This window comes from Hippopotamus amphibius, chromosome 4 (genome assembly GCF_030028045.1).
Source record: "Hippopotamus amphibius kiboko isolate mHipAmp2 chromosome 4, mHipAmp2.hap2, whole genome shotgun sequence".
Taxonomy (NCBI): Eukaryota; Metazoa; Chordata; class Mammalia; order Artiodactyla; family Hippopotamidae; genus Hippopotamus; species Hippopotamus amphibius.
Window position 1 is genome coordinate 17,245,813 of NC_080189.1, and position 17,931 is coordinate 17,263,743.

Below are 17,931 nucleotides of genomic sequence, written 5' to 3' on the forward strand. Positions count from 1 at the left end.
GTCTTATATAGACAAGATTCTATATAAAGCCGCCCTTGGGTAATCGTTCCTGATATGACTTTTCTATGGTCACGAATTAAAGAAATGGTAAGAAGTGGCACAGGTGCAGCCACCTACATTCTTTCAGATTCTGCTGAGCTCACTTGGCCTGTTTAGTTATCCATAACATTTCTGCCATAAAGATTACTACTTCTATTGACAGAAGTTTGAAGTTAAAAGTTTGAAGGTAAAAATTTTTAGGGAGAATTGATAATTTGAGGAACATGAAATGTGGTTTCAGTAAATGGTTTTTAATTACTCTATTTTTTTCCCTCCATAGGTCATAGGATGGTTATAAACCTCACTTGACTGTAACTGGAGTACCATCCTTTAGCAAGCATTAAAGAGAAGGTCTTATTCTCTTGTGACTGACCCAAAAGTCATTGCTGCCACATGAATAAGTTAATCCTATTTAAGATTCCAGATGAATAAAACAGCATCTTCTTCCTGCTGACAAAGGCCAGGAGTTCGTGTTTTACAAGTTAGCATGTTATACATAGGTCAGGCAGATCAGGTTGAAACAGGATGCCCTTTCAACCTTCTATTTTCTTATCTCAAATTTACCTGGTCTCAGTACACTCTCTCTGAAAAGAATGACCATCTTTTAATTTGATGAAACCTCAATTTAAAAAATGACTTTGGTTTCTCAAGCATGTTTATATATTAGGTAGGCTATGCTACTAAAATAAGAGTCTAGTTTAGTAGAAAACTAGATTGGTGAAAATATTTCACATGAAGAATCATAAGTGAACTAAATCCTCATGGGCTTTTATACCCCCAAAGAATGCAAAAGACACAGTGGGCAGGGGTGAAATACCCTTCCTCATGTCTGTCTCTGTATTTAGTGAAAGTTCTGCAGATTTTGCCCTTACACAGTGTAAAACACGGAAGTATAAAAACCGATACCACATGAGAAAAATAATGATGTAATCTAGTTAAGTTTTCCGTTTGTTTTTGTTTGTTTTCTCCCTTTTGATGGTGGGAAAAGGGAAAGGTAAAAAAAGATAAAGCATTTATTATGTTGCAAATCTCCACATAAAACCATAACAAAAGAATAATATATGTTTAACACTCCAGAGGCCATTTCTACATCCTTTTTTTGATCTTCTTTCTTCACTTCCCCATTGTATAATGGTTTTCTTTATGTTTAAGTCTCCAGGTTAGTTTGTAACTGTGGCCTTTCATCCTCATATGGACACTTGGGAACAAAAAAATGAAAAAAAGGAGCAAGGTTATTATTCTTTCTGTGCAGAGATAAAGTTATAGATTCAGAAGCCCTTCTTCAAGAGAGTGTGAGAAAGCATAGATCGTTTCTTAAATCCACAATTGCAACATGTCTCCTTCAGGTCTCATTGCTCCTAAATTGATGGGGTTTATGAGGTGCAAGTTTCTCAGACTGGAGCATAGGCACCATAAGAGTGTCACTGTTGGGCTCCTTAATTGCACATTCCATGATAAGACTATAAAGTGCAGTGGCAGAGATTTGAAAACTAGGAGCTCTTTTATTCTGTTTCTTTTCCCCAAGCTCCCCTTGACTACCTTCCCTCTTTACAAAGATGGTTCACCTTGTAGCGCCTATGTTTTTATAATGACACATGAGAAGATGTTTAAAGGTCTTCTTGAAGGTGGCATTACAAAGTGCATAGCAGGCAGGGTTGATAGTGCTGTTGATGTAACAGAGCCAATAACCAATTGTCCACACTGTGTTGGGGATGCAGGGTGCACAGAAGGTGTTAATGAGCACCATGACATTGTATGGGGCCCAAGTGATGATGAAAGCCAACAGGATAGCCAAGATCGTCCTGGTCACTTTCTTTTCCCGAGAAGGAGGAGGCTTCTTTTTTGCAGGCTGCTTGGTCATCTTCACAATCTTGCGAGCAACAATGTTCTGTTTTTCATCTCCATTCTGACCTGAAGAACCAACTAGCTCCACGGTGGTATTAGTTGGGGTACATGAGTCACCTTTTTGGGTCTTGGTGACAATTTTGATGCATGTTTGCTTTGAGTTCTCATCTTTGGAATGGCCCAGGGAAGTGGAAACTGTGTTTTCATCCTGGGTTATTTCATCATCTCTCATGTTAGAGGCGACAGCGCTGACTGAGGTGGAATCATTGGAGCTCTCTTTTTCCTCCCCCTGGACACAGTTTTCAGTCACAGCATCTCTGGGAGCTTTGCCATTCTGGATTTTGTTGTGCTCCAGGCCATCATCACTGCCAGGCATGTTGTTGTTGTTTGGCTTCACTATCCTTCCTTGTACCAGACTTGGAGAAACTGGATCTTGGTTGGCCACAGGCTCCTTCTTGTCCTTCTTTATTCTGCTCTTACTGGCTCGGGATATGTGCCAGTATAACACAGTCATGATGATCACAGGCAAATAGAAGGCTGCAATGGCAGTGCCAAAGGTGACAGCAGCGTTGGAAAAAAACTGAATGTAGCATTCCCCATCCTCCACAGTTCTCACCCCTACAATGAACTGCCAGAAGAGAATGGCTGGAGCCCAGAGGATAAAGGAGAGGACCCAGGCAGCTGCAATCATCATACCGGCCATTTTTGTGGTCCGCTTGACGGGATAGGTGAGAGGTTTCGTGACACAGAAGTATCTGTCAAAGCTGATGATAAGCAGATTCATGACCGAGGCATTGCTGACCACGTAGTCCAGGGCTAGCCAGAGGTCACACACCACAGGTCCCAAAGGCCAATAGCCAATCACAGTGTAAAGGGTGTACAAGTTCATGGAGAAAACACCAATGATGAGGTCAGCACAGGCCAAGCTGAACAAAAAGTAATTGTTGACGGTCTGGAGGTGGCGGTTGACTTTAATGGAGACCATGACCAGGATGTTCCCAATAATGGTCACCAAACTGAGGGACCCAGCCACAAGGACAATAAAAACCACTTCAAATGTCTTATAAGGACTGGTCAGAGCCAGGCCATTGTTAGAGGAGTTTGTTGAGTTATTCATTTTGTATTCTCTATCAGTAGCCAAGTAGCCGAATACACATTTAAACCTGCAGGGAAATAGAATAAAATTAACAAATACATAATATAAACATTGCTTTAAGATATATCAAATTTCTCTCTTTTGAACTACATTTTTTACTCCAAAATCTTCCTTCTTTCTCCTGCATGTTTATTCTGACTACCTGCCTCAATTCCCCACATAAAAAGCAAAGACTTTAAATGGAGGATTCAAAAGATCCTTTCAGGCTGGCAACGCATTTGAAGTCTGATGACATTTTGAATGTGTTTATATCTAGAGCTGAATATCTGTCTATCTATCTATTTGTCATCAGTCAATTTAACGGAGCATAATATTGATGAATTGAACTAAATAAGCCAAAATTATACAAAAAACTTTCCAAAGCATCAAGAGGTTTCTGGTAGAGACATAAAAATTAATAAACCAATAGGAGGACAAAATTATGGGGGAAGCATAAAATGTATACTATCGAGCGTGTGACTTTTTCCACCCAGTTTCTCTAAGTCTTTCATAATAGTATTGATAACGATAATAATAAAGATAAGACAATAATGATACTTTATTAGCCAATACATTCCCGCCAAGGAGTATTATTTTTTCTGATCTCTGTTTTACACTTGCAGTTAGTGTCACATAGTTAGCATGTTCTATGTAGTTAGCAATATTCCATATCCTGCAAAAGAAGTTATTTATTAAGTGCATATTTATATGATTATATCAACTTAATTTTCTGAGGTTTTTTTCTTTTTCTTTTTTCAAATCACTACCAAGTCTATTATCTTATGATCCTTCCAGGCAAATCTTTGGTACAGTCAGGCTAGAATTTATATTTGTTTGACAGAATAGGGAACTGAAGCCCATAAAGATTAAGTAATTTATGTAAGGTTACATATCAAGTCAGTTATAGAGATAAGGCTATGAACCTTAGTTTGTTCAATCACTCACTCATTCACTTTGTCCTCACATACCTATTAAATAACTCTGGATTAAGCACTGTGATATTCTCTGGGTATTCCTTGATGATTAAGACAAGGTCCTTGCCTGTGAGAGGCATATGCTCTGGTGGCAGTGATGGGTTGGTAAAGGAGCAACTATTAAACTGGAGTGCACTTTCTGCTGCCCAACTCTGTTGTGTTTAAGTAAACCCATGTTCACCATTTTCAGGTAACATCATCAAAGTCTGTAGACAATTGAATGATCTTTCATAAGGGACATAGGAAGGAAAGTGCAGTTTATCAAATGAGCCATGACACATTTCTGGGGACACAACATCTGAAGAAAAAAGTAGCCCAAGTTGACAAAATCAATGAGTTGTGTGTATCAGAAAGTAAGCATTGTTGAGACGTCATTTGTTGGCATTCTGAAATTCAGAAATCTCTATTCATTCGGGTCCCACTAATTACAAAGAAATACAGATGGGGCAGTGGTTTTTCCCTTGAAATTCATGTAGAAAATAATTTGCTAAGCACCTTCATAGTACAAGTAGCATTTAAACCAAATGGATTATTCTTCTTAGAAAGCAAATTATCTTTAAGTATATTTTTAAAGAAACAATAACTTAGGAGGAGTTTGGTCTTAATAAACAAGACCTAAAACTCAGAAGCCATAAGAAAAATATATGTAAGCACTAAATAATTATTTGAAATTTCTGCTTAAAAAAAGTAAAAATAAAAATTGGGAAACAATATTTAAAAGCACATGATAAAAATTACCTAATTTCTTTAATATAAAAAGATTTGAAATGAAATAAGGAAAGATGAAAAGACTAACAATCTAAAACATTGATATACTAGTTAGATCAAAGACAAATTAAATGTTAACTTTTAACCATATGAAAAGATATTCAACCTCACAATTTAAAAATGCAAATATGTTGTCATTAGTTGGGATATAGGAGGTGGTTTAGTCATCCCATGACCTGGTATCTTGAACCTAAGTTCATTCTAAGCACCTTAAAAGGCAAGACACCCAAATCTAAGTCACACAAAGACAACCATAATATAGACTGAGAAAAGAAAATGCAAACACAAACAGTGGAAACCATTTCTTCATCCACAGTTGTTAAAATTATTGGACATTATTGGTTGGACTTACTGGGGTAATTTCCTTGGAGGGAAACATCTATATCTCTAAAAATGTAAATATATTTATAAAAATTTAAAATGAAGAAACACTTAACTCAGGAATACTACATATAGGAATTTATATTTCAGCTATAGTTATAAAAATGTTCAAGAGGTCTACTCAAGAATGTCCATTCAGAAATATTACAGCAAAAACAAACAAACAAACAAAAACCAAAACAAAACACAAAAAACAAAAACACCTAGAAACATTAAAACATCCAAAATTCTCCATATTCTGTTTCACCCATCTCTGTGAATCCTATTACCATCAAGATAAAATTCTGAGCCATCTCCTTGCCTCCTGCCTCTCCCACACTTCCTGCAACCATGACCTGCCAACTCTACCTTTTAAGTATCTTTTGAAGTTATACCGTTTCCATTTTCACTCCCATTTCCTTACATTAGGCCCTACTTACTTGTATCCTTGACGTAATTAGGCCCTTGATAAAATTTATAATCTTGCGTCCTTGCATCTTTCCAGAAGTATCTCAGAACTTCCCTAAATAGCCCACATTAAAGGCAATTACATGCAGTTATCCAAACACAACACTGTATGTTAACAACTTCATGCCATTTCCTGTCCTTATCTCCTATCTTAAAAGTACCTCCTCCACATCCCCTCATCCTTATATCCTCACATTTCTCACCTGTCTGCCCCCTATTCAGTCTTCAGGCATAATCAATTCTATGAAACCCTTTTGATAACTCTTGGCCTAGCTGTTTTTTTCCCCATCTCTGCTTCCATAGCATACCTCTATCATTTTATTCTGTTCTGTTGCTCTTATTTGCCTGTTTGTCTAGAGTTATTTGAATATCAATGGGAAAGCTGAGTTAATTATATTCCTTAGACTATACCCAACATCCTCATCAGTCTCTGCAAGGTCCTCTTATTTTTATTTCAGCAATATTTTCCTTCTTTTCATTTCCATTTCTCATATCCCATTACCCCTTCTCTCCTTTAGAACTTTTTCAAGTTGCTTATATTATTTCTTTGGCTAGATATGCAACTCTGGAAAATATGCATTTTTTTTTCTTTATGATCTTAATTTCCTAAATGAGAGTGTGTTCTAGATGTTGTTCTGTTTCTTTTTTATTTTTCACTCAATATCATGTTTTTATGTTGCTCCTGCTATTTCAAATGTATTGCTTCTATTGATAATTCAATAGCGCGTAACTCATAGCATCTTTTCTTATATATTTCTCTAGTGATGGGCATGCAGTTTGCCTCAAACTGCTTGAAATGGTGCTGAAATTAAAATTTTCCTATCGTATCATGGACTTGAGTTACAGATTTCCCTATCATGTAAGCCCAGGAGGGGGACCAAGGCATCAGAGGAAGGCACGGGTAGGAGACTTCTTCTGACAACAGTCATTCTCTTGCACAGCTGCAGAGGAGCCTACTCTGACCAGGTAAGCCCTGTTTCTTAATAACTGTTAAACAATTGTTATTATGCAACTTTCTAATATTTGCCAATCCCGGAGGGACAACATGCAGCTTTTTGTCTTAATTTCTCTTTCTCTGGTTACCAGAGAGGCTGAGCACTTTGTTTCACACAGTTAGTAGTCTTTCAGGTTTCAGTTTTTGTAGATCCCCTGTTCAGACCTTTTTGACCTATAGGACAGTGATTGAGATACCATCTGTGTACAAGGATAAGTCAAAAATTAGCCACACTCTCGCTGTGCGGCCAGCAGAAGTTTTAATATAACTGGAGTGCGAATCATTTTTGATGCACCCTCATATTTTTCTTTGTTACTAAAAAAACAGTGAATTTTGACTTCTGAGTCTTTGTAGCTCTACCATCCAGCTCACTGCCTCAGATATAAGTGGTGCTCAAAAATGTTTGTTGAATCAATACAGGATCAACAATTAACATTATTAATTCAACCCCTATTTACCTAATCAGTGGAATTATTTCAATAACACTGCTTTTGGTCATTATTTATACAATTGTTTATTCATGTAGTTTATTTGAACAAAATAATTTCACTATGCCAATCATTACTCTAATGATTCCTTACTAGCTAATATAACAGTAAGATCAGAATTCTGACTTGCTTATAAGCTTGCTTTTGTCTATTCATTAGATAAATTCATGGATATTTTTGGAATTGAGTTATATGTATGTTTCAAATATTCATTTTAATACTTTGATTAAAAAGAACAAAATATTTATTTTCCCAATATCCTTTTTGACACTTTATCTTCACATTCATTTTAATAAAACATAGAGCAATATTTATTTTATTAAAAAATATTTTTGGTGACTTTCTCTGGAGAATTATATATACATATATGTAAAACATTTAAGTTAAAAAATAAACTAGCTTGGGGACTTCCCTGGTGGCGCAGTGGTTAAGAATCCGCCTGCCATTGCAGGGGACACAGGTTCAACCCCTGGGCCAGGAAGATCCCACATGCCGTGGAACAACTAAGCCCATGTGCCATAACTACTGAGCCCGTGTGCTACAACTACTGAAGCCCGTGTGCCTAGAGCCTGTGCTTTGCAATCAGGGAAGCTACCACACTGAGAAGCCCATGCAAGGCAACAAAGAGTAGCCCCCGCTTGCCACAACTAGAGAAAGCCCGCGTGCAGTAACAAGGACCCAAGACAGCCAATAAATAAATAAATAAATTTAAAAAAAAATTAAAAAAAAATAAACTAGCTTGATCTCTTATTTTATGGAAATAAGAAACTGTAAGAATGAGTAAGGGATTTAGTTCTTGCCATAACTCGTGCTAATAATAACAACTATTATTATTCTAAAACTTTACAACAACATAAAGCTGCATGATTCTCTCTCTACCTTTTTCATATTGTTTATTTGGTAGTTTGTTTTCTCTCTTCCTCCTCTTCCTTCTTATTGTTTACCATGAGCATGCTTTACATCTTTCAACTAAAAAAATAACTAAAAGAAAAAATAATCTTAGGACTCTAAACATATGTTATCTCACTTAATATTAACAACTCTATAAGATATACGGGATAGGTCCTGTCATCTCCTTTATCTTAAGAAGTAAGCTCAGGCTATATGGGATTAAGCAAATTTTCTTGGTTTCAAGGCCAGTGAGCAAATGTCTGCGACTCAAATCAATGTCTTTACTCTTTGGTTAGATACTCTCTCTGTTTCTCTCCCCACTTGAGAACTATCCTTTATCCAATATAGGTTGCTAGCTAAGACAGATTCCATTTGGGGATCCTGAAATGTTTACCCAGGTAGAACATAGCAGACTTATACAGTATTAACATACTTAGTTGCTATCATACCCTCTAAAGTTTTAGAGTCATAATATTTACTTGTTTATGCTAACGCTATATGTAAAAATGGAAAACATTTCACTTAGAAGCAAGCACAAGTATTTGAAGAATGGCATTCCTTTCTCCCCACGTGATACACAAGCACAAGCGATGTAAAAACTGTTCCTCTTCTATTAAAGAAAACAGCTTTTTTTCATAAAGCTCTAGGCACCTCTGCTGTTCACATTTCTGTGAAAGTTTTTACCTCTGATGCAGCATCATAGGATTTTATTAAAACAATGATTGCTACATCATTGATGAAATAACATAATCACAACAGAGTAAACAATGAAGATGACCTTTAAAGGACTCAGTACCTTAATATGGCAAGCGTATAATAATCCACTTATTATTTTACTATGTTAGTCTATGACTAAGTCCTGAAAGTACTACAGAAACTTAAGAGAAAAAAATTTGTGTCCTTAGCTTCTTCATTACTTAAATTCCTATATGGTTTAATATTATCATGTAGTAAGGCATGTTCCTCATGTAGTGAGCCATGTAGCATGGTTCAATATTATCCTGTCAAAGTTGTGGCAAATCTCTGCTCTTAATTATTAGCTATGCTTTTTTTTTTCCTCAAAGAAGAATAACAGCAACCCTATTTTTCATCTAGAATTGTGGTAAGGATCAAGTGAGATAATGTCTCTGAACCCTGATCTATAAACGTTAAGCATTAAATAAATACTATTAATATTTACAATTGTTAAATGAGTATAAATCAATCACCTTTCTTAATAGTTAACAGAAAATTGTGTGTGTATGAAATAGATTAAGAATGAGGAATAGATAAAAAAAAAGAGTGAGGAAATGTGAGCTGTAGTGGTACTGGTAATACTAAATTATAATTATCAGTGATACTAAGTTATTAATAATATTAATCAATGATAATAATAATATTGATAATAATACAATAAATATTAAGCATGATTACTCTTCACAGCAACTCCTGAGGTGATTATTATTATATACCTTTTTATAAATATTGAACTAAAGATCAAATAATTAAGAATCAAATTGAGATTTAAACCCAGAGTACTTGGCTCCAGACTCATTATTTATATTCATATTTGTTGGAGGAATAGTTTAACCTACGTGCCAGTGTGAGCCCCCCAGATTTATCCCTCTGACCATGACTAATCCAACTTCGAGTTGGGTGTTTGAATTAGAAAACAGAGGATCATCACGTCCAAGCCAATAATGTGACTTCGGACAGGAGATGTTCACAATAAGATAAAGAGGTAGTAAGTGAGGTGCTGCACATGAAAATATGTGACATTTAAGATTAAAGCATTTTTCTAAAAGCAATCATCATACTAACATATCACCAGGTAAACTGATATATAACTTCTCACAAAAGTTTTCATGTCAATTACATAGACGTTCTAACACTGACAATAACTGATCTTTTGGAACTGTTACAGAGAAAATACTAATTTAAATGATTTTTTAAAAAATTTATGGGGGACTTCCCTGGAGGTCCAGTAGTTAAGATTCCAGGCTCCCAATGCAGGGGGCACGGTTCGATCCCTGGTGGGGGAACAAAGATTCTGCATGCTGCTAGGTGTGGCCAAAAAAAAAAAAAAATTCTAATTTATATTTGGATACACAGTAGAAATTTGATAAAATAAATGGGGTTTTCACCACACTCTGCCCAAGTCAGGCAAGATGCCTGATATACAATGATCATTTTCATAGGTGCCTCCACAACGTAGAAGCTAGTAACAAATTTATTAATACATGAGTAACCTAAATGCTAGAATTTTCTGCACATTATTTTATTTAATTCTCACAACACTCTGAAAACAATAATCATCTTTTCCAGCTTTATAGATGGTAATGATCAGAGAGCTGGCAAGTACTAACGTAGTCCAAATTAGGTATCTGACTCTTACGGTCACATTCTTTCAACTATGCCATACCAGGAAACAAAAGCTGATTTACTAAAAAAGCTTTCTAGAAGAATTTAGAAAAGTCAGAAAAAAAGAAGCCTATAATTGACAAGTGGAATCCAAGGAAAGAAGACATGTGATTGCATAAAAAATTTCAGAACAGGAAGTCAAGAGGAATTCACATAAACTTGAACTCATGATTGTTTATATTTAGCTTTTGTTTTAAAAATGTAATCTTAATGTGTATATTTTTACAGATTTCTAATTTCTGCTGCTATTTAAACACATTGCCAAAAATGGCAAAGTTTTCTGGGTTTTGTTTGTCCCTCCCTTTGAGATATTGATCTCTAAAAAGCAGCCTAATCATTAAGCAAACACTAGGGATAAAATCATCTGCCTTGCCCGTGTTGCCTGAAATTCCCTCAACTGCTAGAGTAATAAGGTTTTAGCTTATTAAATTGCATATATAAAGGTTAAATATCACAGTCTGTCCTGAGATAATTAAAAGTTGTCTTTGACAATATTATGCCTAGATATCTAGCTTTCAGTACAAAATAACCATTATTACAAAAAACATGAAAAAATATAAGGATGATAGAATAAACTATCAGACTGTCATTAGAAACAAGACTATACTAGGAGCAAGAAACTAGTAGATAGTCTAGGAAACTTATCCACTATCTCTTCTCTGCCTTAAGAATGAAATGGTAATTTTATACCACATTATAATAATTAAAAAGCAAATGAAGCTTATTTATTTTTAATTTTATCATATATATATTTCTAAATGAATATACTATATTGTATAATAATCTGATAAATTAAATTCTAACTGTGTAATTTCCCTGACATGGAAGAATGACCATAGGTTTATAGTCTATACTCTGTTTTAGATCTTCTACACATTCAATAAGTCCCACTAATTTTTAAAACCTTTGGTACAGGTATTTAATAGGCTTTGAGATTATTCCTATATCAATGATCAATCACTCATGCCATCAATGGTGTTGGAGAGAAAAATAAAGAAAAGAAATGAGAATTGGGGAGAGAATTTTTAAGGAAGCCTTGGGAAACAAAGTCCCCTTTCTCTAAAGAAAGGTTTCAGTGTATAGAGTTTTGATACTTATGCAGTAGATGATATAATTTGCTTATATGGTGATGACCCTTACAAATCTTGAATGTCTTTCAATTTTACTTAAAGGAAAAGAGGAGTTCTGTCCGGGGGCCCAGAGACAGTGCAGCTCTGATAGCTGATAATATTGACATTCTACACTCTGGTACTTTTTCAGCATCAGACAGAAATGGAGTAAATTTCCACTTTTTTTTTTCTTTAATCAGGTTTTCTTTCAAGTGACACATTAGGAGTCAATACACATAATGAGAGCTTTTCCATGTGCTCCTAAATCTCACTACATGAGCAGCTACAGTGGGGGTGGTGGCTGCAGGGAGCACTGGCAGCCCTGCTAGGAAACCAGAGCTTTCTCTGTTTCTTTCTTCATTCTAAAACATCTTATTGAATTTGTGTTACTAAAAGATCTTCATTTGCCTTCAAGGGCTGTGGAGGATCGAAGTGAGGGAGTAACGAGTAACCAAACCAAAAAATAGAACACATTCTTATCCACAGAGAGTTTACCATCTAGGGGACACACAAATGGCTGATGAAATATCCAGCTACCTAAAACAACTCTGAACAAATACAATGACAAGGTCCATGGCTAAGAAAGGCTGGTCAGATTGGGGTGAAAAAAATATAGAAGGCTTCCTGGAAACCTTTCCTAATATTTCTATCTCCCCTCTCTTTCTCGTTTTCCCTTCCCTTCACCATTTGCTTTGTGTGACTTTTTTTTTTTTTATCTCTGTTCTCAAGATTGTGCATTATATAATATTTCTCAGGAAAGTGCAATGTACTTTGGGGGATACCCACCCCAGTGCATTGGATCTGACCACCTGCAGGTTCAGAAACACAAAATAAGACTTAGCTGTTGACCCACCTACACTGAGCTTTTAATTATACCTGAAAAGATGTGTTGAAAGTATTCTGAAAGCAGTGTGTAGAGCTTTTCTCATTTAGAAAATTGCAGCACAGTATTGCAGACTTTACTGGATATTTATTACGTAAAATATTTGAAAAAAGAAAGCCTCACTTACAGCATTGCATTTATCAAGCCTTAAGGTCTGTGCACTTCACTGGATGTAAGCTGCACTTTCATAAAAAAGAAAAAAAATGTAAAAGCAAATGGTAAATAAGCATGAAAGTAGCTGAAACAGCAATTTGATCCCCACGTTAGTACAAATACAAGAGATTTCATGAATTTTTCCAGCTTGAAAACCTTAAAGAATTTCCAAGCCCTCATTACAATGTACACGTTTGCAGTTTTGGCTGCCTGTCAGAATTACTATTCTTAGTGATGCTGGGACAAACTTCCACTCCATGTTTGCCAAGCTATCTCCTGCCTTCTTCAAAACACATCCTAAACAGCACTTACTCTAGAAAAATGTCATGACTAAGAAGGAAAGAGACTTAAGAATGATTTAACTAGTCCTTGTCTCTACTTCTGCGGCTTCTTTTAGTTATATATATATTTTTTAACACAACCCACTCCTGCCAAAAGTGAAAAGTGGTCTGGACAATTATAAACAAAGCACAACCTGGAATAAATCATTCTTTTGACTTTTTAAAAGGAAATTGCATCTGAATAAGCACTGCAGCACCCTTTCTTTTCTGCACCAGGAATTTGACTGAACTCGAATACTGATGATCGTCTAGTAAATGGGGCTGACAGAATAGCGTGCTCTAGACCAGACAGCAGCAAAAGTGGATAAAGCCCTCTGTTTAAAGGTTGTTATGTCCTCACAAGAAGAGGAGTGAAAGGAAAATGGGAGCAATCCTTGAGGAGCTACTGAAAGTCGTATATGATTAGGCAGCTGCATTTGAATTGATGCCTGTGTCTTTCTTACCATCTTGAGAAGTTGGAAATTTGTATAGTCGGCTTTCTGCATTCTGTTTTGTTTTTTCCTAAAGTCGGCAGGCTGCTGGTTTAATAACTCTAAATTAGTTAATTCATTGCTTGAATTAAACATGTGAATCAAATTTGCAGAGGGATTGAGGCTTGTTATGACTCTGATAGAAAATTCTAGATTGAAAGCTGTTGTTCTAGAGAAGCTGAGCAATTCCAAACAATGCATCCCTTTAGAGATTCTTTTCAATGGTGCACGTGCCTTCTGTTGAAAGCCGAGACTGAGCATAAGCACAAGACAACATGGAACTTTGGATAGTAGCTCAAGGACAGCTTTGAAGAGAGGAATGAAAATTAGTTTAGGCTCAGAGAGAAGCTTAAAAGTAAATTAATAGTTTTCTCTGAGGGGTAGTCTGGAATTGTTAAGAATAAATGGGATCAGAAGTTGTGCAATGATTAGGGGTACAGGAAGAAGTGAAATTTCTCTGACTATAAAGAAAATACAAGTTTAAATAAGACACATAACAGGTAAGTAGAGAAACAGACACTTAGTTGTACTTAGGAATCTAGTATTTATTTTAAGCATGTCTCTGCTTAAGGCTGCATTGCTTATGGAAAGAAAAACAAGTTGATCAATGCATGTATTCCTCTTTTCATAAAAATCCACATATGAAAGGTAAAGGTAAGTGGATTGTGTTTTATAGGCATAATTTTCCTGGTTATAACCTCTGAAAATAAATGCACCCGTGTGTGTAAGCTTAACAGATACTGTCTTTCCTCTGGTAGTAAAACCTAGAATGGGTATAGAGTCCAAGGGAACAAAAGACTCAATAAGGTTGAATCTTGGGTCTTTTAACTTTTCAATGACAGAAATGACACAGGTCCCATATACTTATGATTCATACCAGATTCAATGAAGCTATAAAAATAAAATAGTAATGAAGTGTAGAGAGTACTGGGCAGCAACTATTTTTATTGTTTCCAGTCGAAATATAAAATGATTGTTTCCTCAGAGTCTGATTGCAGCCTATTTCTAGAACGGAGCAAAATGACCACAGTGTTATCCCACTAAAATGCGAAAAATGAGAGCATGGAGAAGATTAAAGTCTTTACTAAATGATCTAATGGCAATTGAGATGAGGAAACATAAAAAGCTACATCAACTCAGCAAAGATTTTTGTATTCAAAGCACTAATTTAGAGTTAAAATAAAGCAAGTTGGCCAGAGAGAATGAAGAACTTTATATGGTAAATCAGGACAGTCAGCTCTCCTACCTGCTTGAAATAAAACCACTTTCTTGGTGAAAACCACAGGCAAAATCATGACGTTAATTTACTATATGTGATACATGTGTCACATAGGTCTTCACATGGTGCCTCAACCCTCCCTTCCCCCAATCCCATCCCCTTTCTTCTTCCAACACCTCAAGTTCAAACCCAACTAAATATTTAAATACCCTAACTCCTCCTCAACTTCAGACTCTCCAAACACATTGAAAAACCAGATTTCTCATTCAGACTGAGCCAGAATTATAGGCGTTAAACTTTACTTTTCCCCAGGAAGCAGGTTCCATGTTGATCAAGCCCAGTATGAAGGCTATGACAAAAATGACACTTCCTTTCTCAAACTATACCATTACAAACTAACTATACCCCCAACACAATTTATATGCCTTCATCCGCACCATGTCACCTAGTAAAAAAAAGTAGCTAAACTTTGAGCAGTCCACATTATAAAGGTACTTAAATACAACGTCTGGACCTAAATAATGCATGAGAAGGGAAGATCTTCAAAGAGACTGTAAATGGATTGAAACTCATGCACAAGTCTGCTAGACAGGATGCTCTGTCCTTCAAGCACAACTGTACCATCAGCAAAGCAGTTTTAGTTTATCTGCTGGGATAGGATTACACATAGCTGGACCTCTAACAGAGCATGTTAGGAGAGGAGTCCATAAGTAATTAATTTCTGAAACAATGTAAAATGAAAGGAATTAGAAAACTAAGAAAAGTTGCCCTGGATTCCTTCACCTAACCACTGCGTGTGCAAGTGTGTGCCAGCTGCCAGTGCTTTAGCTGAAGAAGAAGGGGTCAATACTCCTTGATCCCTTGAATTAAAGGGTCAATACCCCTCGATGAAGAAAAGAATGTCTCTGCTCTTAAAATGATAATAGCCTAAGGAAAATTTCTCATAAAGTATCATTTCCTCTTGAGGGAGAGAGCAGCAAAGACCCACTGGACCTAGATATCCTTCTAGGAGATGTGCCAGTAGAAGGGTTGGCCACCTTGCTCCCAAAGGGTGGTCTAGCTTTTCTTCCTGTAGCCTTTATACACAGATAACCATGATGGGTTTCTGGATGCAGGAGATAAGGCTTTGGAGTTAGACCTAACACTGAAAGCTATCTGCTACTTTCTAGCTGTAGGAACTTGAAAGCTGAGTGCTACATTGGTCCCTTGATTTGTGAATATGCATGAAATGAATCTGTGCCTGACATTCACCATATTCCCTAAATGCTGTTTAAAAAACCTATTTTTAAAATTTTATTTTAAGCAGTTCTGCTAATTGAAAGTGAATACTTTATAACAACAACAAAACAAAAATATTCATTCTGCCAAATGCTGGTTTTCTTGAGTGAATTTTTCCAGGCCTTTTCTTGTTTACCCATGCTATTTCTTGTGATTTCTTCAAAATCTTTATCCAAATACTTATCTGCTACATGTTTATTCACTCTGTCCCTTATCCATTCTATCTTCAGTGAGTATGACATGTAGGAGAGAGCACAGGTTGTCTGAGGGACCACCACAAGGGGCCCATTTCCTACTCTCCAATGTCATGTTATTTCTCTGCCATAACTGGCTAGAAATAAGAAACTTGATGTTATGGTTACTACAAAACATTTATCTAGAAATATCATTCCACAGACAGCAGACAATAGCCTAATTATTTTAAAATTCAGAGTCATGACTAGGTTAGAGCTGACCTCCAATAGCAAGATGAGGGATTAGGACCTACTGTACTGATAGCTTTTGGGGACCAGACAGCCCACCCCCACCTGCCGAGCAGGGCTCCTCCAGTATGCCACGGCACACTTCCTATCTGTAGCCTGTGTATGAGGTCTGTGCATCTCTCAGTCAGTCACCACTCTGGTTCATGCTTGGCTATCAGGAAACATTTCGTCCCAGTGTTCCAAAGAAAGACTCATTTGTAGGCAGCCTCTTAGTCTCTGCTCTTCATAATAAAACATCCTCAGTTTTGTGTCTGCATTTAGGAATGTAACTTGTGAGCAGCCTGCCTCTGGCTCTTCCCTTGTTTGGTTGTTTTCAAAGCCCAATGTAAAGCTGAAAGGTGACAGCTTGACCCACTTTGCTTCCTGCTTTCTTTTTCTTTTTGGTATTGTTATTAAAGTAACAAATTACTATGTGCACAAAGCAGAAAGTCACAGTGGTACAGCCCTGTCTAGGGAGGGAAGAGGAAGTATCCAAACTACAGAAATACCAAAACACGCATGTTGGGGGCCAGGGATTGTGAAAAGGGGCAGAGTGAATTTTCATTACTTTTGGCACAATGCTCAGCATATCTTCAGATTTCCAAACTGTGTTTTAAAATAAAGATTAGGAGCTCCTTGAATAAAGTTTAATTTCTGTTTACATATAATTCTAAGTTTTATAACCAAGTTTTTAACAGCCGACCTCTAGCTAGCTCCTTTATTCTTACTATGAACTACACATTCTTACTCAGCCAAAAACAAACCTTTAAATGGCCACTTTAAAAAGACTCATTGGGTTTACAGAATGCAAACAATATTTTCATATGTTGAGGTTAAATTAGTTAAAAAAATAAGAAATACTTTCAAGAAAATGGAAATAAAATAGAAATTCTTTGAATATAAAAGCCAGAGAATAAGAAGTCATGAAATGTAATTTTGTACATGGTCAGGGTTTGGATGGATAAGAGCAACAAGGTAGACAGACCCCTATTTTATAACTCAAGTGTAAAGCAAAGTGAAAAAAAGATGATTTGAAACAAAGATAGATTAGGGAAGCCTTTGAAAATATTTTGTTTAGTTGCTTTTTTTTTTTTTTTACAAAAAAGATGACAAGTTGAAAAGAAGAAAACCCTGGTGATTGTGGGTCTAAACAATTAAGAACAATTAGTACTATTGGTGAGGCAAGAGCTTAAGAAAGCAGAAAAGAATAGTATATGGGCAACATGGAGAGAGAATGGCCCCAGAGTTAATCCTGCAAATAGAAGGGAAGGGATTAAGGATGAAGAGTAGACTTCATTAGTTTTGGAGATGTCAAGGAATAGGGTGTTTAGGAAACTTCCTAAAGGCTATCTATTGAGTATGAGAAAGGTGGGGTATGGCAAAGGACCTAAGGAGTACGGAGACTGAGAAATGGAGATTCCATGGCAGTGAAGCCCACCTAAGTAAGATATGATAAACTATTGATAACATTGATCAAGCTGGTGTCAGGAGATCTCATTGACCAGGATCTCTAACTGGATTTCAATTTCAAATCGATCTTTCTCATCACCCAAATCATTTTCTGTCTCTGGCTTCAACCCTGGCTTGACCTAACCTTCCAACAGTGGGTTATCTTCCCTTTGACAGCCCCCAACTCCAGTCTGGACACATACGCA

At 36.3% G+C, this 17,931-nt stretch overlaps 1 protein-coding gene across 1 annotated transcript in view; it reads right to left on the reverse strand.

Moving 5' to 3' along the window:
• Window positions 1-1,463: 1,463 nt before the first annotated feature.
• Window positions 1,464-17,931, reverse strand: part of CHRM2 (cholinergic receptor muscarinic 2) — a 143,777-nt gene continuing 127,309 nt past the window's right edge. Inside the window, exon 2 of the mRNA XM_057732471.1 lies at window positions 1,464-3,047. Coding sequence (XP_057588454.1) covers window positions 1,601-3,001 — 1,401 coding nt within the window. The 5' untranslated portion in view covers window positions 3,002-3,047 and the 3' untranslated portion in view covers window positions 1,464-1,600. The remainder of the gene's footprint in view (window positions 3,048-17,931) is intronic.